The sequence below is a fragment of the Culex quinquefasciatus genome, chromosome 1 (assembly GCF_015732765.1).
Source record: "Culex quinquefasciatus strain JHB chromosome 1, VPISU_Cqui_1.0_pri_paternal, whole genome shotgun sequence".
Classification (NCBI taxonomy): Eukaryota; Metazoa; Arthropoda; class Insecta; order Diptera; family Culicidae; genus Culex; species Culex quinquefasciatus.
This window is the reverse complement of record NC_051861.1, coordinates 21,183,538-21,209,571: the sequence shown is the minus strand read 5'-3', so window position 1 is coordinate 21,209,571 and position 26,034 is coordinate 21,183,538. Positions and strand designations below refer to the sequence as shown.

At 39.0% G+C, this 26,034-nt stretch overlaps 2 protein-coding genes across 4 annotated transcripts in view; one reads left to right on the top strand and one right to left on the bottom strand.

Moving 5' to 3' along the window:
- Nucleotides 1-8,637, top strand: part of LOC6051538 (scavenger receptor class B member 1) — a 28,464-nt gene extending 19,827 nt beyond the window's left edge. For both annotated transcript variants that reach the window (XM_038248856.1, XM_038248855.1), the window contains exons 3-9: nucleotides 2,235-2,326; nucleotides 2,383-2,889; nucleotides 3,065-3,342; nucleotides 3,402-3,682; nucleotides 3,746-3,864; nucleotides 3,920-4,042; nucleotides 7,729-8,637. In XM_038248856.1, coding sequence (XP_038104784.1) covers nucleotides 2,235-2,326; nucleotides 2,383-2,889; nucleotides 3,065-3,342; nucleotides 3,402-3,682; nucleotides 3,746-3,864; nucleotides 3,920-4,042; nucleotides 7,729-8,022 — 1,694 coding nt within the window. In that variant the 3' untranslated portion in view covers nucleotides 8,023-8,637. The remainder of the gene's footprint in view (nucleotides 1-2,234; nucleotides 2,327-2,382; nucleotides 2,890-3,064; nucleotides 3,343-3,401; nucleotides 3,683-3,745; nucleotides 3,865-3,919; nucleotides 4,043-7,728) is intronic.
- Nucleotides 8,638-13,538: 4,901 nt separating this feature from the next.
- Nucleotides 13,539-26,034, bottom strand: part of LOC6051539 — a 55,224-nt gene continuing 42,728 nt past the window's right edge. The window contains exons 5-7 of one of the 2 annotated variants that reach the window (XM_038249227.1): nucleotides 22,321-23,143; nucleotides 16,400-16,473; nucleotides 13,539-14,914 (exon numbers count right to left, since the gene is read on the bottom strand). In XM_038249227.1, coding sequence (XP_038105155.1) covers nucleotides 14,637-14,914; nucleotides 16,400-16,473; nucleotides 22,321-23,143 — 1,175 coding nt within the window. In that variant the 3' untranslated portion in view covers nucleotides 13,539-14,636. Of the gene's footprint in view, nucleotides 14,915-16,385; nucleotides 16,474-22,320; nucleotides 23,144-26,034 lie in introns of both variants that reach the window. The other variant, XM_038249228.1, reaches the window with a different exon arrangement.

Below are 26,034 nucleotides of genomic sequence, written 5' to 3'. Positions count from 1 at the left end.
GTCCAATTATGGTTAATTGGTGATTCACCCTGACGGGCGATGGCGAGCGGGTTTTCCACGACACCCCCTCGTCAAGCTGAGAACAACAGTTTAGTACACTGCGTACCGCCGGCTGAGCTGTTATCCTTCGGTGACTGCACTTCCCGTGTTGAGGGATTAGAATGGAAACCTGCACTCCACGAAGCCGGGGAATGCGGAGGGAGCTACTGATGTAATAGAGGGGCTACTAGTTCGCTAGGTGATCTAGATTCTAGTCTCCACGAGAGGGTCAACCTGTTGCAGTCGCTGGTTGCAGTAGTGCAACAGCCGTAGCAGTTGATACCGCGCGGCGACTAGACTAGTTCGACTTAGTTGGGGTGACTGGCACTTGGTAAGGTGCTACGAGCTGCTCACTGCAGTTTACGTGAACAACTGGAGTACGGGTTGTTCAGGTTAAACTGGTTAGAAGTTTGCCGATTTAGGAAGAAATAGCAAGCCGTAATTGAGCTTAGTTTGGTGTTTAGATATCAGATACGGCGTAGAAAGTACGGCTTTTCTTCTGGTTTAATCAAATCGGTTGATTCAGCGCACTGACTAAGCATTTGGGTTCAGATCTTGCGATTAACCGAAGCTCACATTAGTATAGCAGCACCACAGCTCTCGACTAAGTCTATCTGAAGTTGTTGTAAAGGTCGTCGCATGTCTAGAGAGCCAATACGCTGCTCGAGATCAGTGCTCTGAACTGACAACCCTATAGCATCGGCTAATACGTGTCCTCCACCAACGAGGAACTTGACAGCTCAATTGCTTTATAATTTGGGGTTACCCTAATCGACAGCAGTTCAACCGCTCAATCACGGCGCTACCGTACTTAACATCTCACAAGCTAATCGCGATCTCGTTACGAACGGCCTTGCACTTGTCTTGCACCGCCCAGCAACACTTGTGCGTGCAACCTGCTGTCAACTTCAGCCGATGATGTCGCCGTGCGATAGTGCGCATAATCACACGCCGCAGATATAGCTGTCAAAGCTCGTTGACGCATAGCGTCCTTGGCCGCGACCCGTTGAAGATCATCGCGACCAGCGACTTGCCGGTGCGCACACGCGAGCCAACACGTGAACGGTAAATTCTCGCTTTCGTTCAGCTTTGTTTACAAACCAACCGTGAGCGCCCCGAGAGAGCCGGCTCCGCAAGAGAGGAGAGATCTGGTTAAATGACGTAACATTGTTTACAAACGATCGCTGGAGCAAGCCCGATGCGCGAGAGATTCCCGCGATCGCGCTTGCTTCCTGATCGACACTGCGGCATGCTTGACAGGGAGGTCTACACGCCGAGCAAGCGGCAATTAACTTGTTCTGTCAGTGGGTAATAACATGATCATTTTGTGATCACGCATTGTACGAACTTCACGCCTAGGCGGGGGAAATTCCAAATGTTGTTCAACGCTTGATGACCTGAGTTTGGCAGCGGAAAGCCGGGTCAACGGAGAACATGCGATGTTGCAAACATTCGACAACTTGGAACTTCACTGCACAACGCAGAATAATTGATAGTAGTCTTTGAGCAATTGGAGATCTTGGTATCAATAGAGCTTCTGTTAAATTTTGCAAACTTATACGATAGAACCCCTTGAACCAAGATTGTTCAAAGGACTTCATAAAGCTACTTGTGTGTTTCAGTATTTATGATAGGCTAGAGTTGACATAACCTATTAGCACTCTTAAAAGACCTTTAGCAGGGAATCAGTGCAGCGACCTCCGTACCACAGGTCGATCTCAACAAATAAGCTAATTACTTAATAACAGCCCCCAACTGATCAAGCTTAAACAAGCAGTACCCCAACTTCCCGGTGTGCAACGGGTCGTGTAAGATGCGTGTGTACATTTCGCTTTTCATTTTTCGAGGTTATGGGTGCGTGCACCCGCTATTTAAGAGGTTCAAGTGCCGTAGGGCGTGAAGAGGTTGCCCTGCTCGGGTCAAACTACCGTGCACCGCTGCGTGGTGCGCCCTCTTAAATAAACTGGTTTCGCTGAATGAACAAAACTGCGCTTTGTGGTCGTCGGCCGAAGTCACAGTGCGATGTTTATAGTTGCGAGTTTAATGATCGCTAATGTGGCATTGAGGGGCGTCGCCACAAGCGAACATGAATGATGAAGTTGTTGGCGATTATGGGGTGGCACCTCGCTTTGACGGGAGACAAATTGGCTGTGGACATGAGATAAATTTTTCTTCTTTTTCCTTTGCCTTTTCAGGAATCGTCAAGTTCGGCTTTCTTGGGGTTATGTGCATCGTTCTGGGATGGACGATACTGGCACTTGATCCTACCAACCTAATCGTGACAGATGTAAGTCAAAGAGGTTTCTGTCGTAGTTGAGTGAGCCTAACCTATCACTCTTACAGATGTTAAGTATGTACGAGGGTTCCTACCTGCATAGGCTGTGGAAGAAGCCACCACTAGAAGTGTTCATCAGCATCTATGTGTTCAACGTGACCAATCCTGAGGCGTTTTTGCGGGGTGAAGAGAAAATACGACTGCAGGAAGTGGGTCCGTACGTCTACCGGGAATACCTGGAGAATCACAACTCGACGTTCAATCCGAACGGGACACTCAGCTTTACACCGATTCGCACGCAGGTGCTCGTACCGGAGCGCTCCGTAGGAGATCCAAGCAAGGACATGCTGTTCATCCCCAACCTGGTGCTGTTGGGGGTCTCTAGTGCGGCGTACCGAATGTCCACCTGGGCTTCACTGGCTGCTGCCGCGGCCCTAAAACCACTCGGTATGAACCCGTTTCTGCACATTAGCTCTCACGATCTCCTCTGGGGCTACGAAGATCCACTGGTCAGTGTGGCCTCTACCTTCCTTCCGGACACTATTCCCTTCAAAAAAATTGGGATCCTTGATCGTGTAAGTATCGCCGAGCTACCCGTCTCTCATCACTTCACCAACTCTTTACTGTTCTCATCTCTGGTCTCTGTCTCTCTTTTTCTTTCTTCCCTTTTTGAACTCGCAAAAAAAAACTTCACTTTGTAACGTTAGTTTAACTGTGTTTTCCACTGTATGTCACCCGTTTTCGGAACAGATGTTTGACGAGGGTCAAGATATGGTAACGATGAACCTTCCCGAGGCAGTGCTGAACATGCGCAAGGCACAGATCGTGTCGGATGTTACGTCTCCGGAGGAGGCGGCCACGATCGACGACGATTACTTTGCGCCAGAAGTGCTGGAAGAGTTCACCGAGGAGCGTGACAAGGACGACGATGAACCGATACGGAACTACTCGATCGACCTGTGGAATGGATCTCCCGGGCTGGCACACTGGGGCTACGTCAGCAAGGATCATTGGGACGCGGACAGAAAGTAAGCATCCCAACGTACTAACATTCCCAACCATCCACTAACACGTAAGTCTCTTCCAGAAACACCCCGTGCAACACGCTGCAGGGTGCATACGACGGTACCGTGTTCCCGCGGAACATCTCCAAGACGGAGATCTTCAAGGTGTACCGGAAGGCGTTCTGTCGGACGCTACCGATCGCCTTTGAGCGCGAGGGCGAACACGACGGCATCAAGGCGTACTGGTTCGCGATCCAGGAGAACGCGTTCGAGAGCTCGCTGGACGATCCGTCCACGTCGTGCTACTGCCGCAACGGGAAGTGCTTGCCAAAGGGGCTGGGCGATATCAGTCCGTGCTGGTATAGTAAGTATCTTGGTTGTTTTCAATGTCAATTTAAATTGTTTATCGTGGTATTCCTTCGCGCAGATATTCCCTTTGCCGTATCGTTGCCGCATTTCTATAAAGGAGATCCGGCGCTGGTGGAGGCCGTTGACGGACTGAATCCGACTAAGGAGAAGCATGATGCCGTCATTATTATGCAACCGGTATGTTTTTCAGCAAAAAAGGGAAAAATTAGAAGCTAACTTATCTTAATTACAGCAACTCGGAATCCCAATGAAGGCAAGCATTCGGGTGCAGATTAGTTTGCTTACGAACGTCAGTTTCAATGCGGATCTGCGGCCATTCCACAACACGGTGATACCGCTCATTTGGGCTGAAATGGTGAGTTTTATGGGGAAAATCCAAAATTTTATAAAGCTAAAACTGTGGTTTTCAACCGGTGAGGTTCCATCTTGGAGGAGAATTCGGACATTCTTGGGGGGAATTAGAATGCGAAACAAATTTTTGTTTTTAAATGAGTTTGCAAAAACAATTCCATTACACAAATTCTTTTAAAATTTGAGAACAATTTCATTTGTGTTGGTTTGAACATACATGAGCAGTTCTCGAAAATATATTTTAATAAATAATTTTCTCAATTGGGTGCTAAAGCCCTATGTCAATTTTTATGTACAACGGCAAAAAACACGATTAAATTCATTTGAGCAATTCTCTACGAAATCGGTCTTTTTTTATAATTTTAATTTTTGTATTTTTTAATCCGACTGAAACTTTTTTGGTGCCTTCGGTATGCCCAAAGAAGCCATTTTGCATCATTAGTTTGTCCATATAATTTTGTATACAAATTTGGCAGCTGGCCATACAAAAATGATGTATGAAAATTCAAAAATCTGTATCTTTTGAAGGATTTTTTTCATCGATTTGGTGTCTTCGGCAAAGTTGTAGGGCTACACTGAAAAAAATGATACACGGTAAAAAAAAATTGATGATTTTTTATTTAACTTTTTGTCACTAAAACTTGATTTGCAAAAAAACACTATTTTAAATTTTTTTTATTTTTTGATATGTTTTAGAGGACATCAAATGCCAATTTTTCAGAAATTTCCAGGTTGTGCAAAAAATCACTGACAGAGTTATGAATTTTTTAATCAATAAGGCTTTCTAGGCCCAGTGAAAAAAATAAAATTTAACCCAAAAATGACGAACTCCTCGTCACAGTGTCCTGATGCAAACAATGATCGAGCTGTAGCTGTCACAGCTCTGCGAAGTATGTTGGTTGACATATCGGGCAGTCAGTCAAAAAAACCAGCTAGAAGTCGCCTGACAAAAAAAAATTGCTAGAAAGAGATAGGAAACCTGATGCAAACAAACGTCCAGCTGTCATGTAAACATACTTTGAATGTGTTGGTAAATTTCTGACTAGAAAGCCTTATACTGATTTTTTCAAAAAATCTAAATTTTGGTCGCAAAAATTTTTCAACTTCATTTTTTGATGTAAAATTGAATTTGCAATCAAAAAGTGTTTCAGTGAAATTTTGATAAAGTGCATCGTTTTCAAGTTATTGCCATTTTTATGTAACTTTTTTGAAAATACATAGTCGCAGTTTTTCATTTTTTTAAATTAATGCACATGTTTGCTTACTTTTGAAAACAATATTTTTGAAAAGCTGAGAAAATTTTCTATATTTTGCTTCTTCGGACTTTGTTGATACGACCTTTAGTTGCTGAGATATTGCAATGCAAAGGTTTAAAAACAGGAAAATTGATGTTTTCTTAGTCTCACCCTAACAGCCCACCATTGTTCAATGTCGATATCTCAGCAACTAATGGTCCGATTTTCAATGTTAAAATATGAAACACTCGTGAAATTTTCCGATCTTTTCGAAAAAAATATTTTCAAAATTTTTAAACCAAGTCGAACTTTTCAAATGGGCCAAACATTCAAAATTACGCCCTTTTAAAACGTTAGTCTTGGTTTAAAAATTTTAAAAATATTTTTTTCAAAAAGATCGAAAATTTTTACGAATGTTTCATAGTTTAACATTGAAAATCGGACCATTAGTTGCTGAGATATCGACATTAGAAAATGGTGTGTTGTTTGTGTGGAACTTAGAAAACATCAATTTTCCTGTTTTTAAACCTTTGCATGGCAATATCTCAGCAACTAAGGGTCGTATCAACAAAGTTCAAAAATGAAAAATATAGAGAATTTTCTCAGCTTTTCAAAAATATTTTTTTCAAAGGTGGGCAAACATGTGCACTAATTTAAAAAAAATGAAAAACTGCGACTCTTTTCAAAAAAGTCACCTAAATATGGATTTAACTGAAAAGTTGGCATTTGATGTCCTCTAAAACATATCAAAAAATTAAAAAAATTAAAAATAGTGTTTTTTTTTGCAAATCAAGTTTTAGTGACAAAAAGTTAAATAAAAAATTACCAAAATTTTTTTTACCGTGTATCATTTTTTTTCCAGTGTAGTCCATATCCATGCCTACAACTTTGCCGAAGACATCAAATCGATGAAAAAATTCCTTCAAAGGATACAGATTTTTGAATTTTCATACATCATTTTTGTATGGCCAGCTGAGGAGCGGCCGTGGCTGACTGGTTACGGTGTTCGCTTTGTAAGCGAATGGTCCTGGGTTCGATTCCCATCTGCTCCCAATGAGAAAGTATGGGAAATATAAATCTTGAAACTCTGAACATGAACGAAAAATCAAAGTCGCTCGAGTCGTGGTTCGATCCCCCGTCCTTTGGATTGGTAAGCAAAAATGCTAACCACTAGGCCATCGCGACTTGGTGAGCTATGACTGGAATTAGGAATACTGTTACCACCATCAACTATATACGCGCTGGGTCCTTGTCCATTTGACAAGGGTTCGGAAGTTCTAAATAACGTTTGAATCCGATTGGTCCAAACGTTCTTCAGGGCGGGGCTTGTCGACAAAGCTGAAGTACCTCGCGCTCGTCTAGCCAGCGTAGAAATGGGTCACCGAAGCTCGGCAGAGCTAACACCTTCCAAATGCCTATGCGAGTTATTTGCATGTATAGAATGAGAGCTGAAAATACATGGAAACAACTCAATTTGTAAGAAGCGACCGCGTGGTCCCGTTTGGTTGGTTGCACACACACACACACACACACACACACATCATTTTTGTATGGCCAGCTTCCAAATTTGTATGGAAAATTATATGGACAAACTAATGATGCAAAATGGCTTCTTTGGGCATACCGAAGGCACCAAAAAAGTTTCAGTCGGATTAAAAAATACAAAAAAAATCGAATGACCGAAATCTGAGAGAACTGCTAATTTCTGATCACTTTTTTTCATTTTACTGCAAAAAAAATTTGACATGACAATTTTTTTTCGATGGATCAACTATGGTCCCCTTGGAACGAGCTGTCAAGTAGAAGCTTTTCTGTCGAGAAGAACCGCGAGGTTAATTTTTCAAAATTGATTTAAAAATCAATTTTAAACTCTTTGTGGTCGTACAAAGGGTCATTGTACTCAGCAAAATAAGCTTTATCGCTGTAAACAATAACATCAGCAATCTATGCTTCATTTTAGGACCCAATTTAGTTTAAACATTTTCGGCCACAAGGACGTTCTATTTTCTTTTTGAAAAATAAATATTGATGTTGATTTCTGTCAGTACTGTATTTATACACACCAATTTTTCATTACCGAATTCAGTTAAATTTTAACTGAAGATCAGCGAAAAACTAACTGAAAATTTCAGTAGTGCAGTTTTCAGTAAATATTAATCAAAAACGAACATCAGAATTTACTGTGTACATCTTGAAAAATTTATTACTTAAATATTGATTAAGCAATGCAACATTTAAAAAAAACATTCTTTTCCTCTCATTTATAGTGATGAAATGGCCTTATAATCACCAAAAATAATAGTTCTGAAAAGTTCATTACTTATTTTGCAACTTTTTTGATTTTTGTAATAGTATTTGTTATAGAACTTTCTATAGAAATCATCTTTTCACCAGATTTTTTACAATCCTTGAGCATTTCTCGAATTAACAGCATTCTCCGCTTCTTCCCACCCAGGCCGTCGAAAAGCTCACCCCGGACATCGTGATGCTGCTACACCTGCTCTTCGACATTGCACCGTACGCCCAGCTCGGGTGTGTGTACGTGCTGTCGCTGCTCGGGGTTTCGCTACTCGCCACCACGGCGCTGATGGTGCTGTGCACGCGCCACACCGCCCTCTCGTACGACCCGCGGAAATCGATCCGATACTCGACCGTTTCGATGATTCCGTTTCCGCTGCGCAAGGAGCTGGAGAAGTACGGCGACGGGGAAATCCGCCGCGAGGCCCTGCTCATCGAGAATTTGCCCTGAGAATTTTTGTTTTGTTTAAGTTGAAGTGAAAGCGAGGTTAGGAACTAGCGTGTGCGCGAGAGAAAAAAAAAATGCTTCTTGTTAGCTCTGTGTTTAAGTGTTTAGCGATTTTGCCCCCCTAATCGGGGTGGGATCTGTGCAATAATTATTCTCATAGAATAAAACAGTCATTGTGATATATTTAGGCTAGTAAGCGCACTTGAAGCATGAAGGCGATCGGGATTACTGTACGAACTCACACACAACCAACATTAAAGCAACGACACGTTCCATCCACTGAACTGACATTCTGTAGTCTTATTTAGCTTTGAGCAATATTTTTTAACTATTAGGGATAACTACTATCTAACTGATCTGAAAAAGGTAGCGCAAGCTGTGATTCTTTAATAGCAATCGTAACGGCGTGTTACTTTGTAAGTACACGCAACTGTATCTAACTAAAGAGGTTTCATGTGTAACAATTGAACAATAGGATTTTATAAAAGCTTTCTTCTCTATTACGAGCTATGGTGTAGTAACAAATTAAGTCGGTGGTGTGTGTGACGTAACGAGCTTATGTCGGATACCGTCGCCAGGACTCAGGACGGTTCCGAATAAAGTTTTGTTTAAGAATTATTTTGAGTGTTTTGCATATATTTAAAGAAATCCCTTAATTCTTCAAGGAGGGGGTGCTAGGATGCATTTTATTTTTGTGTTCAACAAAACATTGTTCCTAACATCATAAATAATTATTTGAATAATTTTTCAGCACTTTAAACATATTTGGAATTTAAACAATTGGTTCGATTTCATAAAAAATGGAAACCAAAAAAAAAAATGCAATTTAAATCACATTTTCACTCTTCGTGATTGAGTTATGCACCGCTTGACACCTGTTGCATCACAGGTCCCTAATTATCTCTGCCCTGAGGGAAAATTGCACCTGACAGTGACTAAATTATGATTGTTCTAACCTCTTCTAAAAAAACAACGCAACAACACGATTTGACCGGGGAATTGTGGTGGTGGCGGCTCGCGGCACGTGTCTGGTTGGTTGCATAACTTTGTACACATAATTTGCACACTCTGGCACTAAAATTTGTAAACCCACGGAAGCGTGCAAATGGACCAGTTTTCCACGTGGTTGAAACGCGACCGGAAAATAGTTTAGTTTTATTGGACCCTCAAGTGGGTGAATAGTTTAAGGTGGTGAGTGAAGAGGGATGAGCAGCTAATTTAATTTATATCATACGTATGAAATAATGGCTGGGCGTGGGACTTTTCCATAAATCAGCGGAAGTTCAAGCGGGCACAATTGGGATGTCGGTAGGTCGGACGGCGCATGTTGATGGGTTGCGAATGCAAATTAGCAAATGAATTTTCCGACTGTGATATGCGCACCTAGTGTGCGTATGTGAAGTTGTCAGGGAAAATCCCCCAGCGTGTGTTTTGTTTCCCAAAGGGTGGAAGTTGATTATTATTATTACGTTATGTATTATCATCGTAATTGATTAATTAACGCTTTAGATAGTGCCGCTGAGATTTCCGAAAGCGGCATTTTTTAATAGTCAAATAATATATTTGTTATGTTGAAATAATGGATGAAATAAATCAAAAATTCCAGTTTTACATATTTTTTGTATATTCTAATCAAATACTCGGTAGATGGGTCATTCCATGTCAACTGAGTACACTTTTGGACTCGACCTTCACCGATTTGGACCAAACTTGGAGGGAACGTTCATCTATCAGTACATCCAAACGGCGATCGCATGATTGTGATGCATGGCGGCATGAAAGTATATCAGAATCTGCATGAAAACTGTCCTCATGCATTTTTGCGATATAGGGGTATGACATTTTTGCCCTTTAGCGACAATTATCGACATTACCGACGGCTGATTGATTGTATTGCAAAAAAAAATCTTATCAGAATGAGGATTGATCCAACAACTTCTTAGTTGTTGATTCGACACGCTACAACCGCGCCATGGACGCTTAATGTATTGTGTGGGACAGAGCGCCAACATATTCTTCTCTTCTCAGGGACGCGCTCACTGACTTGTTTACACGCGGGCAAAAATGATCGACGGGCTTGCTGCAAAGAATGTAATAAAATGGAGTATTTTTGCAGCAAATTTGATATATATTTTTCCTTTGGGTGTAGTTAACAGATATCCCAAGTTTGGTGCTGATTGGACCATTCGTCTAAGTCCAAATCAAACTTTTTTTTTATTAAAATCGCTGTATCTTGCCAATCGTTCTTTTTAGTTTGAGGTTCACATTGATTTTTATGTAAAATTGTCCGGAAAACACGATGATGATAAAATAAAAAAAATAAAAATATAAGGAATTGGTCAAAACTGAATTTTAATACTTAAAACCAGACATGCATCCGCTCTAACTCCTCTTTTAGAAGAACTTGTTTGGCATTTCACGTAGAAGATACCCAGCATGTTGTGCCAGTGATTATAATACGCTAATTACGCTTGTCTTTTAGGCTCCCGAAGACCCTGAGAGATTATTTTGAAACCCAACCGAGATATAGGTTAAGAACTCTTAATTGCACTCAAAGAGCTTTAAAGAAGTTCTTCTTGAGAGCTTAAGAGAACATTTACATGAACATACAGCTAAAATCGGGTTTTCCAATGAACCAATGTTTTCTACACATTATTCAAGCCAAAATCAAGAGATTTTCACTTAGCAACAAGCATAACATTGCTTTAAACGAAAATGCCATCTATAACAAGCTGAGTGCCGTTAAAAAGAGCTCATAGTGCCGATGCATGTCTGCTTAAAACGTTAAAATATAATGTACGGGGGCACTTATGGGTTAAAATTTTATTTTTAGCAAATTCCTTGGACAATTTTCTATTAAATTCGACATCTAGAAAGTCTTTTGCTCAAATAGCTGCAAAGTTATGATTAAAAGAAATTTTTTTTTTGAAAATCGTTTAAAAAGAGAGCGGTGCCAACAATATAGGGATGGTCCAATCAGCACCAAACTTGACATTTCTGTTAACTATCAATAGATGAACGTTCCCTCAAAATTTGGTCTAAATCGGTGAGGGTCGAGTCCAAAAGTGTACTCAGTTGACATGGAATGACCCACATACAAGTCAGAACTCAGGGAAAATGTTGTCCAATTTTGTCATGGCCATCATTTTGGCCACGAAATGTGGTCTTTGTACAATAAAATTTTCAAAAATTAAATAACACGAAAGCAGGGTTGTTAAAATATCAAAATATCAGCTCTCAGCAACTACAATTATCCCGCCTGAATATTCATGCCTCAAATATAACTGCTCTTCTCTCTTCATTGAAACTCTCAGCGCCGAACATAGCCGAACACGTTTTCGTGTTTACACACTCGCATTTGACATTTTCCTTTTCTCTCTCATTCCCGCTTCCACGATCATCCTACCGCAACAGCGTTTAACCACAAAAGCCGCCACAAAACCAATTTCGCAAACGTAGTTTAACGGGACGTCATGCGTGGTCGGCTCCTAATCTCCATCTCGCGTTCTCTCATTGCAGTTTTCGGAGAGATTGAGAGACTCAGCGGTGAGAGTGCATAGTCGAGGAAAAGGGGAGGAGTGATAGAGAGAGAATGGCATCGCTGGGAATCATGAGACACAAGAAGAGATCTCACAAGCTATCGTGACGGCCGCTATACTCTCGGATATTTTTGGTGCAGAGATAATCTATTGATAGCTTTTTTATCACTCATTTGCAACACTGCACGAAAGTTATTTGTTTTAATACACCGACCACCAAAATTTCTGCGCAGGATCAACTCCAGGGGAAGCATGAATTTTGGGATTCCCAGAAACACGTGCACTTTGAATTTTTCAAAAATGTTTTTTCTCCAAAGTTTTTTTTTGAGAATTAGTGCTGTTCGCTACTCCCACATATTTATTGCATGCAATTTTTGCTTGTATGCAACAGTGACAAACCGTCCTAATTCTCCATACAAACTTTGATGGAAACCCATTCAGCCCGGTCTTAATATTTTTGAAAAATTCAAAGTGTACCAAATTCTGGGGACCCAAAAGTTCGTGCTTCCCCTTGAGTTGAGTCTGCGCAGTTAAAAACTGCTCATTTTAGCCAATATTCGATTAATGTTAGCATGGAAATGAGTTGGAAAGTTTTTGAAAAGCCATTAAGCATACTGTCAAAATTGAGCCGATGTAGGAATTTACCAAATGTCGAATGTAATATTTTACCCCCATGTGCCCCGTATTGTGTTTGAGTCGTCAAGTTTTGTCGCTAAAGAAGTTTGTGAGCAAACGATAATAATCATTTTTTTATGCTCAAACCAATGATGCAAAGATTTGCCACAATTCATCACAAAAGAGCATGATCATGAGCATGAGCATGGTTGACTGCCAATGAGCTGCTACTCTGTTATTGACAGATCAGCTGAAGTTAAACAATGAATCAAAAATGATCAGTGGGAGCCAACCATCCGTTCACTGTTTAACCTGAAGATCCCTACTTTATTAGTCAATACCGGCGCCCTCCCAAGAAACCTGCAGTTCAACGAAAGGGAGGAATGTTAGTCCGATAGTTGAAGTTGCAGACTTATCAAGCACATAGTTTTTCGCTATATACTTGTTGATACCGCTTGAGACCGTTGAATCCACAGCATCTCCTTCAAGCATCACGTGATTAATATTTTTTTTGGGTTAGTAGGATAAGATATTGGCTTTTCGATGCCTCCCGAGCTACGACGCTATGGGGAGGACTTTCATAACAGGCCCGTCGGCGAGCCTTCCGAGCAACGGTGCTATGGGAAGGTCTTTCTGGTTAGCACACACAATCACTCACACACAGTTTTTTGCTCCACTATTAATTCGACGATCCTAATTGTCAGTGCGTCTTTCGATCATTATATAGAAATGGCTTTTTCACCGCAAATAAATAAAACCTCGAAATATTTAAACACAATCCACCCGACGCCGTGCCTTCCGATCAACGATGATATAGGAAGGGCTTTGAAAATCACAAAACAATAAATTAAGACACACACAATTTATGAACAAAACACACAAAAAATCACTTTTCACTCCGAATATTTTTTACACCACCTTTACAAATTACGCACTCACCTCATACGAACAGCGACACAAAAGCACACAAAAAAGTTTACCTGAATAATCACGTCTTCGCGTCCCCACTTCAAGCGCACCAATCTTGCCACAATTCATCAGAAAAGAAAAAGATTAAGCAAAAACACCTTTAAATATTGTTTAAGCCATAAAAAAGTTGTTGTTATGTATTTTTTCGATTTTCTTTGCATTTCTAATTTGTCACAGAAGAATCGTTCCGGAGAAACACCATAATTGAATTGAAACATAGTAAATCAAAGGTAAAAACTTACTGAAAAATCCAAAAATCCCATCAGATTTCAACTGGTTGTTCGGATACTGCTCAGCGATTAAAACACGCAAAAACGATCAATTAAATTTTATTGAAAACATAATCTTTACCACTACTTAATTTCAGATGGCTTTTTACAAAACGAAAAAAAAAAAACGGAAATAAATAATCTGTGCAAATCCTCCAATAGTATCGAAATCGCTTTCAACTCGCTGCCTCACGCAGCTGGATTTTGGCTGAATTGTTGTTATTTATTTTTTATTGTTTTAATCTATGGATTGAGTTCTGCGAAGCGATTTCGGCGAATATCAACAACAAGAACAAAATAGGTACAACATAAACAATATCAACGGTAACAATTGCAACGTAGCAAGCAACAAAAAAGCGTAACAACGTTAAACATTAAAATCCTTAAAAGTTATTCACCGAAAAAGCCGGATCGGTGGTTATTAAACACTTTTTGCGCGCAGCTCCGTGGGGAGGAGCAGCTTTTAAGGACTCATTGCCTCCCGAGGGAGGGGGCTTTGGATGGGTGAAAAAAAAGTCCAACAAATGCACCCGAAAACGGAGTTTTACAGCCTGGCGGCCGTGAAAACGCAATAAAGATAAACAGAGTAAAAACTATGTACACGTATAGGAACAGTTTAACAAACAGTAATAACTGGAGCAAAAAAAAGGGAAAGGATAAAAGTGCTGGGTGAAACAATTGAAACATAACAAGTGGGTGGTGTGCAGCGTTGGTGGGATTGTGTGGTTGTTGTAAGAGGGTGGGTCACTTTTCCCTCTGGGATTATTGGGGAGCAGATTGGCTGGTCAAGCTGCTTTTTGGTCGAATTGTTAACCCTTGGATGCTTTTTTTTATATTTTTTTTTCAAAATGTTTTTTTTGCAGATTATTTGATTGATAACGATTGATGTCATTTTGCCTTACTTTTTGCGGTGAAAATAAATTTGTACTTCATTTTAGTGTGAAAGTGGACTTTTCAAGGTTTATAAGATATTAATACGCCACGGCACTTGTATCCACTGTTCGGTTGATAGCCAGCCAAACGTTTGAAGTTTACTTATAGTATTATGATAGCTCATTCAGTCCTTTTTTCATCTTTATAGGAGTCTTTTGAGAGTTAAGGACTGCTTATTACTATTTTCATTGAGCTTTATATGGTAGATCGCTCGCTTTCTGTTTGAAATTTTTAAGTCTATTACTTTCACGCAACCATGGCAATCCTCAAAAGTAATGTCTCTCCCCTCGAGCTAAAAAGTAATATCACAATGTTTGTCTTTCGAAGGTGCATATGTATGTGTGCTGCTGCTATAGCTGGTAACTCTCGGTAGTATTTGTGGCTTGGCCGTGTGTTCCCCCCTCAGTTGCCCTGGATGGTGTCCACGATCCACTGGCGGTAGAACGAGATCTTGGTGTACACGTCCGGGTAGTTCTTGAAGGCACAGCCGGAACCGAACGAGGTGATGCCGACCAGAATCCACGGCCCGTGTTTGGTGATGCGGCACTGCAGCGGTCCACCGGAGTCGCCCTGCGGGACGAGAGTCAAATGAAAAAAAAAAGTCGAGAAAAACACATGAAAATGCTAGTTGGTCATGCGGTTTCACGCCGGAGGGCAGCAAAGGATACTAATGTCCTAGTTACGAATCGGATATGTTTGTTTGTAGGGAGTGGAAGTGTTTTACAACATGATGTTGTTTATCTCAGTAAATTGCGCAAATGCACATAAAAAATCTATGTGATTTAAGCTACAACTGCAGTGTTGTTCATTATGATATAAACTTCTTTTTTAATAATTACTAATTACGCGTTACTCTTTACTCTTTACTCTTTACTCTTTACTCTTTACTCTTTACTCTTTACTCTTTACTCTTTACTCTTTACTCTTTACTATTTACTCTTTACTCTTTACTCTTTACTCTTTACTCTTTACTCTTTACTCTTTACTCTTTACTCTTTACTCTTTACTCTTTACTCTTTACTCTTTACTCTTTACTCTTTACTCTTTACTCTTTACTCTTTACTCTTTACTCTTTACTCTTTACTCTTTACTCTTTACTCTTTACTCTTTACTCTTTACTCTTTACTCTTTACTCTTTACTATTTACTCTTTACTCTTTACTCTTTACTCTTTACTCTTTACTCTTTACTCTTTACTCTTTACTCTTTACTCTTTACTCTTTACTCTTTACTCTTTACTCTTTACTCTTTACTCTTTACTCTTTACTCTTTACTCTTTACTCTTTACTCTTTACTCTTTACTCTTTACTCTTTACTCTTTACTCTTTACTCTTTACTCTTTACTCTTTACTCTTACTCTTTACTCTTTACTCTTTACTCTTTACTCTTTACTCTTTACTCTTTACTCTTTACTCTTTACTTACTCTTTACTCTTTACTCTTTACTCTTTACTCTTTACTCTTTACTCTTTACTCTTTACTCTTTACTCTTTACTCTTTACTCTTTACTCTTTACTCTTTACTCTTTACTCTTTACTCTTTACTCTTTACTCTTTACTCTTTACTCTTTACTCTTTACTCTTTACTCTTTACTCTTTACTCTTTACTCTTTACTCTTTACTCTTTACTCTTTACTCTTTACTCTTTACTCTTTACTCTTTACTCTTTACTCTTTACTCTTTACTCTTTACTCTTTACTCTTTACTCTTTACTCTTTACTCTTTACTCTTTACTCTTTACTCTTTACTCTTTACTACTTACTGCTTACTTATCAATCTTCTACTTCGTACTAATAATTTAGAAACATCGTTCTATTGAAACTCCAAAACAATTACTTCATTTTATTCCATTTCATCAATCGAACACATTCCACGAAGCATTTCCGCTGATTAAATGCTCTAAAACGCTCAACATCCCGTTAACAAAATAAACCTGTTGCTAGCAAACCGGCTGCCCTCCAGCCAGATCCAGGTGTGTGTTTGGGGACGGCGAAAACGGAAGTCACCGAGTTCAAAAGGTCAGTCATAGAGGAATAGTAGTTACCACACAGGTCCCACCGGTTCCGTCCAGGTTTCCCGCGCAGAGGTGGCCACGGTGCAGCTTGATGAAATCCCCGTACGCTTCCTCACATCTGGGTGGAGGGCGGTGACAATTTTTGTTGTCGTTGTTTCGTTTTCATAGAAAAGAGTGGGAAAAGCCAACCAAATAAAAAAACACCGTAGTTGGGCAAAAAGCGAGGAAATTTATGGGAGAGAGAGAGAAAAAAAAGTAAACAAAAGAAGAAAAAAGTAGATGTGAATAAAAAAGGTTTTCCGATTCGGAATGGAAGCGTTTTTCTATGAATACCGTAAACTGGGGGTAGCATTTTTATATTATTTTTTTTCATTTTTCACCCTTAAAAGTATAATAGACTTTATTGTTAAGAACTACCAAATTATCATTGTACTGTACTTGTCAAATGAATATGACATTCAAAATTCATTCGAATGTTATTTTTTTTATACCAAACCTACCAAATATCATGAAAATTTCACCTTCTGTAGGCTAAGATGTCTACATTTGAAATCTTTTTGAATATTCTAATTAAACGCTATCGTTTTGAAGATACTGCCAATTTAGTAAAAACGCCGATGTTAACTCGTTTTTTTTTATTTATTCCAAGGTATTTTTTTTATTATTTAAAAAGATACAGTCATCCCACATATTCGGAACACCCACAAATTCGGAACACTTTTGTGGTAATTTGTCAATAGAATGCAAAATGCAACTTTTCTGCCGACCCTGCTATTTTAAGGCCTTTATTTGGACATTCTCTTGCTATTTCAAACAAAAACTGCATTTCAAGACTATTTTATCCAGAGCAGCAAAATACTGCCTCCAAATTGCCTGTTCCATGATTGTGGGATGTTATTGTGTCTCCCACAATTGTGGAACACCTGAATTTAACTGATATTTTCACAAAAAAGTTATCAGACCGTTCATAAAACATCACTAACCATGAGTTCTATTGGTTTCAGAGTGCAAAGTCATTATTTTGCAAAAAATATGTACACCTGGTGAAAAAAAAGTTTGTTTACATCGTAAGAAAAAAGTGATCCGAATTTGTGGACGTCAATGGCCAATGTTTTTCTTCGAAAACTTGATATAAATCGTAAAAATGTACAGCCGGTCTATACATCAATCGAAAGATCGCAAGAAAAGCTTTCACATGAAGGTAAAAGCAAATCATTATGTTCAATTATCGATTTTATATGATTTATTGAACATTGGCCGATCTGTAAACTGTTCTGAATATGAGGGATGAGTGTACACCCAGAGCTGGGCATCGACATACACAGAAAAAAAAGTTGAATTTTGGAAAGTTGAAAATTTGGTAGGTTGAATATTACCTCTTTATTTGTGTAATATTACATCAAAAATGTGTAAAAATGTGAACCTGATGAATATTCATCAAAAACTGATGAAAATTCATCATTTTCTGGGGTAAAATTTATCATTTATTTTGCCACAAAATCTGTCACCATTTCCAGATGAATATTACCATCATTTTTTTTCTGTGTACGAGAGGATAAAATACATGGTTTGGTTTTAAAATGGTATTGTGAACGGACGGAGAGAATAAATCCCGAAATTACCGAGAGTACTTTACTCGTGGGTTCGTTTCCCAAAAAGTTCACCCTTAAAAAAGAGTGTCGATACTGAGACTCGAACCCAAACCCTTCGACATATTGAACGACGCCTTAGCCGTACACAGAAAAAAATAATTGAATTTTGGAATGTTGAAAATTTGATAGGTTGAATATTACCTCTTTATTTGTGTAATATTACATAAAAAATGTGTAAAAATGTGAACCTGATGAATATTCATCAAAAACTGATGAAAATTCATCATTTTCTGGGGTAAAATTTATCATTTATTTTGCCACAAAATCTGTCACCATTTCCTGATGAATATTACCATCATTTTTTTCTGTGTATCGGCCACCATGGTTTGGTGATAAAGTAGCGATCATTTGTCCATTCAAGCCACTCAATGGGATGAACTAGGGACCTACATAGGGAAATGAAATGTTCTGGGAGAAATTTCAAACGCCCAAAGTCATTCAAATTTAAGGTTGAAAAACTTATAGTTTTTATTTGGTGCTGGCACTATACTTGTACCGAACAAGCACAAACATAACAAAAACTACCAGATTATTATCAACAACAGTTTTACAATACTTTTGATTGTTATAAGTCTCGATTTTTGCCAAAATTATTTTAAATTGAATCCAACCTTGTTCTTGCATGATCTTGTTGCTCGATTGGAACCCCGATTTGATAGTTCGATTGGAACCCTGAGAGTGACATTTCGCCTCTCCATATAGGCTCTCTAGGATGAACTGTTTAAATGAACGAATAAACACGATTTGTTGTTGTAAGCGCGAGAGGTCTATACCTGGAGTTTTTTTTGAAAAGGTCCTATAAACCAAATTTTTATTTTTTGCTTTTTGGGTGTTTTTGATTACCCCTGACTCAAGGCGGTTCTAAAAACACATAAAAAGCAAAAATTGAAAATTTGGTTTATAGGACCTTTTAAAAAATAACTCCAGATACTCTCTTCAACTAGGGTGCTAGTGCTTTCCTCACGTTTCTCTACGCAAGGACTGTTCGATTGGTCTTTAACTTTGGGTGTACTATTTATAAATAAAAAATAAAATAACATGGGAAGTCATTTTCAATGGACCATTTCCATTCAAGCAGTTTTGAAGTTATTTTCTAAATAGGAAAACTTTTATTTCTACCACTCGAATCCTGCACTCCATTTCAAACAAAATCGACTATTTCAAAAAATCTTGTCCCCGGTACCAGATTTTGCACAAAATCCCTTCTGAAGAAACGGATTTTCGAATTAGGGGGAGAGTGGGTAATATGCACCCCCGGGGCAAAATGCACTCCCTGCTTTTCTCGGTATTTGGAAGAATTGTTCGGGGAAAAAATCATAGAAATTGGAAGCTTATTATTGCTAAACCATGCTGGAAAAATTTGAGCTTCGTAGTATAAAATTAGCTTAAGTTATTTGCATAACATTAAAATGTTGTGTTTTCATCTAATTTTCATTGAACTTTCATTTTGATTTTGGACAGAATAAAAAGCATTTATTGATATTGTATGTTTTGAGGTAGATAGTTTTAGCCATAATCTTCATTATTCTATAGACAGATGAGTCCAAAAACATCAAAAAATGCCTTTTTAAGTAAATTTTCTACAAAAAGCGTAGTCGGGGCAAAATGCACCGCTGTGAATTTCATTTGTAAAAACAGTGGTGTCATCTAGTGGTGACTAGTGAAAACTGTTTTTACCCGGTGCATTTTGCCCCATGTTTTGGTGCATTTTGCCCCGTTGTTGTAGTGCATTTTGTCCCAATGTTGTGCATATTGCCCCGCATGGTTGTTTGAAATGAATCCGAAATGTTTTTAGAAATTTGATGGTTTTGAATAATTTTGAGGTTTTAAAGACTTTTTTCACATAGATGACGAAGAATAATAGTTGGGTTAGAACATCGAACAAAATTCTTCCACAGTAATGCTGTAATGGTTGAGAAATCACAGTTTTCCCTTAGGCAGTGCATATTACCCCCTCTCCCCCTATCACATGCCTATTTCGAATGAATGAAAGGAGAATGGGCAAATTTGTATGGGAGCTGGTCCAAGGATGTACACGAACGGGACCAACTTTTCTCGAATGATCTCGCCGAGACATGAAAAAAGTCTTCTGGACCAACTCTCTAAACCCGGGGTTCAAAAGTTACAAGTTGTTGAAGCTTGAGCATTTTGGGTTAAAATGTACAAAAATCGTATTTTTGCTAATTCTAAAATCATTCATAAAATCTCTGTTTCATTATGGATTTCGATTTTCTTGACTTCATTCGACGCGTATCAGCAAAAACTATGAGTTCTGATATGTCTTAGCATGATTGAAACATGATTTCTCTTGTTTTTATCCGTTTGAACCGTTTGTTCAAAAGGCATCCCATAGAAACAAGTCGAAACTTGAAGATTTTGAAACCGGGTCCAACCCAGACTGCTTCAGTGAGTATGGAAGGCTTCAGTGCAATGTTGTAACAACTTATTGGGATGGTCTGAGTCATCCGAGAACTCCTTGGAGTTAAGACCGGTGAGTCTACCGCCGTAACAAGCAAGATGTCGGCGGTTTTTACCACGGACCATACCCGCATGGCTTCAGTGAGTATGGTAGACTACTATGCTGATGTGTTGGAGTGTCCTGGGTTCTCCTAGGACTCCCTGGAGTTAAGATCTGAGGGTCTACTACCGTAAAAGCCAGTGGTCGACGGTTTATGACCCCGGAACATACCCGCATAGCTTCAGTGAGTATGGTAGACTGCTTTGCTAATGTGTTAGGATGTCCTGGGTCATCCAAAGACTCCCTGGAGTTATGATCTGTAGGTCTATGGCTGTTACAAGGACTCCCTGGAATGGTCCAGAACATCCCAACATAACAGCAATACAGTCTGCCATAATCACTGAATCTTTGCGGTTATGATGCGTGGTTAAAAATCATCGATCTTTTTCTTGTTACAGTGACCCAAATATCTAAACTCCAGGAGTCCTAGGATGACCAAAGACATCCCAACACATTAACAAAGCAGTCTACCATACTGTTTGAAGCTATGCGTGTATGTTCCGGGGTCAAAACCGGTCGACATTTTGCTTGTTACGGTAGTAGACCCACAGATCTTAACTCCAGGGAGTCCTAGGAGAACCCAGGACACTCCAACACATCCGCATAGTAGTCTACCATACTCACTGAAGCCATGCGGGTATGATCCGTGGTCAAAACCGCCGACATCTTGCTTGTTACGGCGGTAGACTCACCGGTCTTAACTCCAAGGAGTTCTCGGATGACTCAGACCATCCCAATAAGTTGTTACAACATTGCACTGAAGACTTCCGTACTCACTGAAGCAGTCTGGGTTGGACCCGGTTTCAAATCCTTGAAGTTTCGACTTGTTTCTATGGGATGCCTCTTGCACAAACGGTTCAAACGGATAAAAACAAGAGAAATCATGTTTCAATCATGCTAAGACATATCAGAACTCATAGTTTTTGCTGATACGCGTCGAATGAAGTCAAGAAAATCGAAATCCATAATGAAACAGAGATTTTATGAATGATTTTAGAAATAGCAAAAATACGATTTTTGTTCATTTTAACCCAAAATGCTCAAACTTCAACAGCATGTAACTTTTGATCCCCGGGGTTTAGAGAGTTGGTCCAGAAGACTTTTTTTCATGTTTCGGCGAGATCTTTCGAAAAAAGTTGGTCCCGTTCGTGTACATCCTTGGACCAAATTTGCCCATTCTCCTTTGGTGATGCAAAATTGCTGCATGAACACAGTTTCGTCCCATTCAAAAAATATAAAATAAAAAATCCCTTAAAAAATTCGAAAATTGAGAGAGTTACTTATATTTTTCATGCTACTTTAAATTGACTTGGCCTCTCTCAAAATTTGTTAACAGATTCAACAGTCTTTACTTACTTTAAAATACATCAATTCAATGTATTATGAATAGTTTTCAATCAATTTTAAAGTTTTTTCAATCGAAACTTAAATTTCAATAATAAAATGTGCAAAGGCTAATTTTGACAGTGCCTTTACCCTGTGTCATACTTTTAAGAATAACATGTTTTTTGGTTGAAAAGTTATAAAAAAGTATACAATAGTAATAATGTATTTGTTAGACCTCAATAAATAAATAAAAAGCAATTTATTCCCCGCAAAAATATTGAAACCAAGAGTAAGAATTTAACTGTCCCCCAGTTTACGGCATTTCCGAGCGCAATAGCGTACACAGCACCTTGCTCATTCAAAATCGATGACATTCGATTTCGAGAGCAGCAAAAATATCGAAGCAGAAAGCAATTGAAAAGCCAGAACTCGCGCGCTTGATACAGAAATGAAAAAAAAATGGCAATACTTTTTACTGTTCTGAATGGGGGCTTTCGTCTGCAGCAGGATGTCTGTTAATTCATCATCGATTGTCGACTTGCCCCAACCTGTTGCCAGGCAGTCCACGTACTGGGACGTATCGGGGATGGCACTGATGGGTTCGGCATCGCTCGCACCCCCGCCAACGTCCTCCCCGAACTCGTTCCGGTAGTGCTCGTTCCGATAGAAGCCCCCGTGGGCAAATTTATCGTTTCGGCGCCGCTTGCCACCGTGTCGCGTTCCCCAGCCATTGTCCTCGTCGTCATCGTCGTCGTCGTCGTCGAAATCTGCCGTTTGGTACAGTCGTCGCCCCCGTCGGAAGGACCTTCTCGAAGCACTTTCGGATCTGGCCCGGGTGGCATTCCCAACCAGTTCTGACGACGGCGACTGTTGCAACCGTTTCCGGACCAGCTGATTTACCACGACGCGGGCCGTTCGTGGGCGTCGGTACTCCGGGGCGCCGGATTCACCAAGCAGCCTCAGCCGCCGCAGGTAGTTGTCCTCGCGGTCCGGAAGCGCATCCGGGAAGTCTGTGGAGGCGTCCTCGGCGTTCAGTTCAGACTCTTCGTCAACCACGTCCTCCTTGGTGGGACCGTCCTCTTCTACTGGGCGCCCGCCGCCCTTGTCCGGGGGTCGGCCCAGATAGTCAAAGTAGAACAACTGGCTGGTTTTGGTCTGTTGGTGCAGGCGGTCCAACTCGGGCCGGGGATCAAACGGGACGCTGTTGACCTTGATGTCGGCAAACGGAAGGCAGATCTTCTTAACCCGGGAGTTGGGCGCGATGTTGGCCGGGCGATTCAGCTTCAGGAGCACTGTGAAGGCAGGCGAGAGGGGTAGAGAGAACAAGAAAGGGAGAGAAGAAAAAGAGGGGGGAAGAAAAGAGTAGAAGAAAACAGAGAGGTATCTTTTGAAAGAATTTACGAATCGTGAAGGATGCGGTTAGTAACGAGCTGATTTCAGTTAATAATGTGTTCTTGTTTAATGTTCAAGTTAAGTTCTACAGTCAAATTTTATTAGTTTTTCAAAGGCTTATTAAAATACAAAAAAATACCTAACAATGTCAGGTTTCATTTCAATTTTACTCTTGCGGTTTAGAAAACTTAAGCAAGAAGTATAACTAGAAAATTCAGAGATGATTGAATTTTTGAAGCATATTTTTCTTCGAAAGATTGATACAGTATAATACTATTGTGTTTTGAATATACACTTGTTTACTTTCTATCTCAATTGTTTTGAGAAATCGAATAATTGAAATTAAAGAGGCAAAGTGGACAAATTTACTGTTTATACAAAAATTATACATGAAAATTAAAAAATCTGTATCTTTTGATGATTTTTTTTTATCGATTTGGTGTCTTCGGCAAAGTAGTAGGTATGGATAAGAACTACACTGAAAAAATGATACACGGTTATTTTTTTGCTGATTTTTAATTTCATCGTTTGTCACTAAAACTTGATTTGCAATAAAACACTGAAAAAGTTATTCATTTTTTTCACGTTAGTGCCCATGTTTGCCCATTTTTGAAAAAAAAATCGAAGGGCTGAGAAATTCTCTAGATCTTGCTTTTGAGCAATTCCTGCTCAAACCAGGATTTTTTCTGGTACTTTTGTACCCGACACTCTCCGATTTCAATGAAACTTTGTAGACATGTTATCCTAGGCCTATATAAGCCATTTTTGTGTATATGGAGCCAATAGTACTCGAAAATATCATTTGAGAAGGGCGTAAGGTTTTTAAATATTTTTGTATTTTGTAATTTAAAAATTACTGTATCTCGAAGCCGTTGCGTCGTATCAAAAAGTGGTCAAAGACAAACTTATGGGAAATTGGACGAGCTTTCCGGTAAAAATATTTACGAGACTGAAAAACCAAGTCTGTCATATAGAAATTGCCGAAAACCACAAAAAACTGTTTTTTCAACATTTTTTTTATTAAAAACAGTTTTAGTAAATGATTTTTGTATTTTTTAGGAGAGACATACCATCCTGAATTTTTCGTCAGTCTTTTGGTAACATTTTTGGCTATTTCCTCAAAAATTTTGAACGAAAAAAATCGTGACATCACCTTTAAATTTAAGTTTTAGACTTAAAAATCAAAAAATCTCATAGATGTGGCGTGTATTTTTGTTTCAGTGTATTTTTTTTCAGAAAGCCCGTCCAATTTCCTTCAAGTTTGTCTTTGACCACTTTTTGATACGACGGAACGGCTTCGAGATACAGTAATTTTTAAATAACAAAATACAAAAATATTTAAATACCTTACGCCCTCCTCAAATGTTATTTTCGAGTACTATTGGTTCCATATACACAAAAATGACTTATATAGGCCTAGGATAACATGTCTACAAAGTTTAATTGAAATCGGAGAGTGTCGGGTACAAAAGTACCAGAAAAAATCCTGGTTTGAGCTTTAATTGCTCTTTTTTGACCTTGTTGATACGACCCTTGGTTGCTGAGATATTGTCATGCAAAGGTTTAAAATATAATAGAAAAAAAATAGATAAAAATAGATTTTTTCAAAGTCTCACCCAAACAACCCATCATTTTCTGACTGATTGGCTTGAAATATGGACGCTAACAAAATGCATGAAATACGATTGTTTTACTAGAAAATATATTCAAAGAGTGTTTTCGGAAATTCAAAAAATTTTACAGGCAAAACTCTAATTTTTGCTTATGAGTAGTTCTCTACAATTCCGCAAATCGACTTTTCTTTGATTTTTTTGATATGGATGAATATAATCCAAAAAATTATAATTCAGCCTAAAATATGAAATAAGGAAATTATCGACTTGAAGACCATTTGAAAAGTGAAGCTTGATTTCAAAATTTTGAAATTATTTTTAATGAAGAGATCAGAAAATTTTGCAAAAGTTTCAATTTTAAAACTTGAAAATCGTATCAGTAGTTTCTGAGATATCATCAGTTGAAAATTACAAGGTCACACTAAGAGAAATTCATTCTTATCGAGTCGAATTCTTCTCGAGGCTATTTCTCAAAAACTAGCAGCTTGATTTTCAATGTTCCAGAGAGAAAATTGTAGGCCATTTTCTCATATTTTTTCAGATGTGCTTCTTTAGGCTTCATCCATAAAGTACGTCACGCTAAAATCGGCCAAAAGTAACCCCCCCTCCCCCCCTTTGTCAAGCTTTTCCTATACTTATAACATGCAATTTCACACTTGCTCAGACCCCCCCCTCCCCCCCTAGAGCGTGAATTACTTTATGGATGACGCCTTATAAATATTTTTTTCAAGCTCAAAAAAACCTAAAAAAGCCAAATTTTATTCCTAATAGTAGCAATTACTTGGCAACAGTACATTTTTCAAATAAAAAAAAATGAAGAATACTTTTTGATTGCAAATTCGATTTAGCTTTAAAAATGATTTTTAGTAATTTTTCCAGATTTTTGATATTTTCCGATGGTAAAATCGCATGCAAAAGCATGCACATCCCCTCAGTGGTTAAAGACATATAATATAACACACTGCATGTACAGTTTTTCAAACACAAAAAGGATTGGACTGTCGCCTTACCCCGCTCGGCCATCAGACCGACGAAGAATGGTAACGATAAACGCATACGGGTAATTCTCTACCAAATCACACGAAATCGGGAAAAGTTGCCCCGACCCCTCTTCGATTTGCGTGAAACTTTGTTCTATGGGGTAACTTTTATCCCTGATCACGAATCCGAGGTCCGTT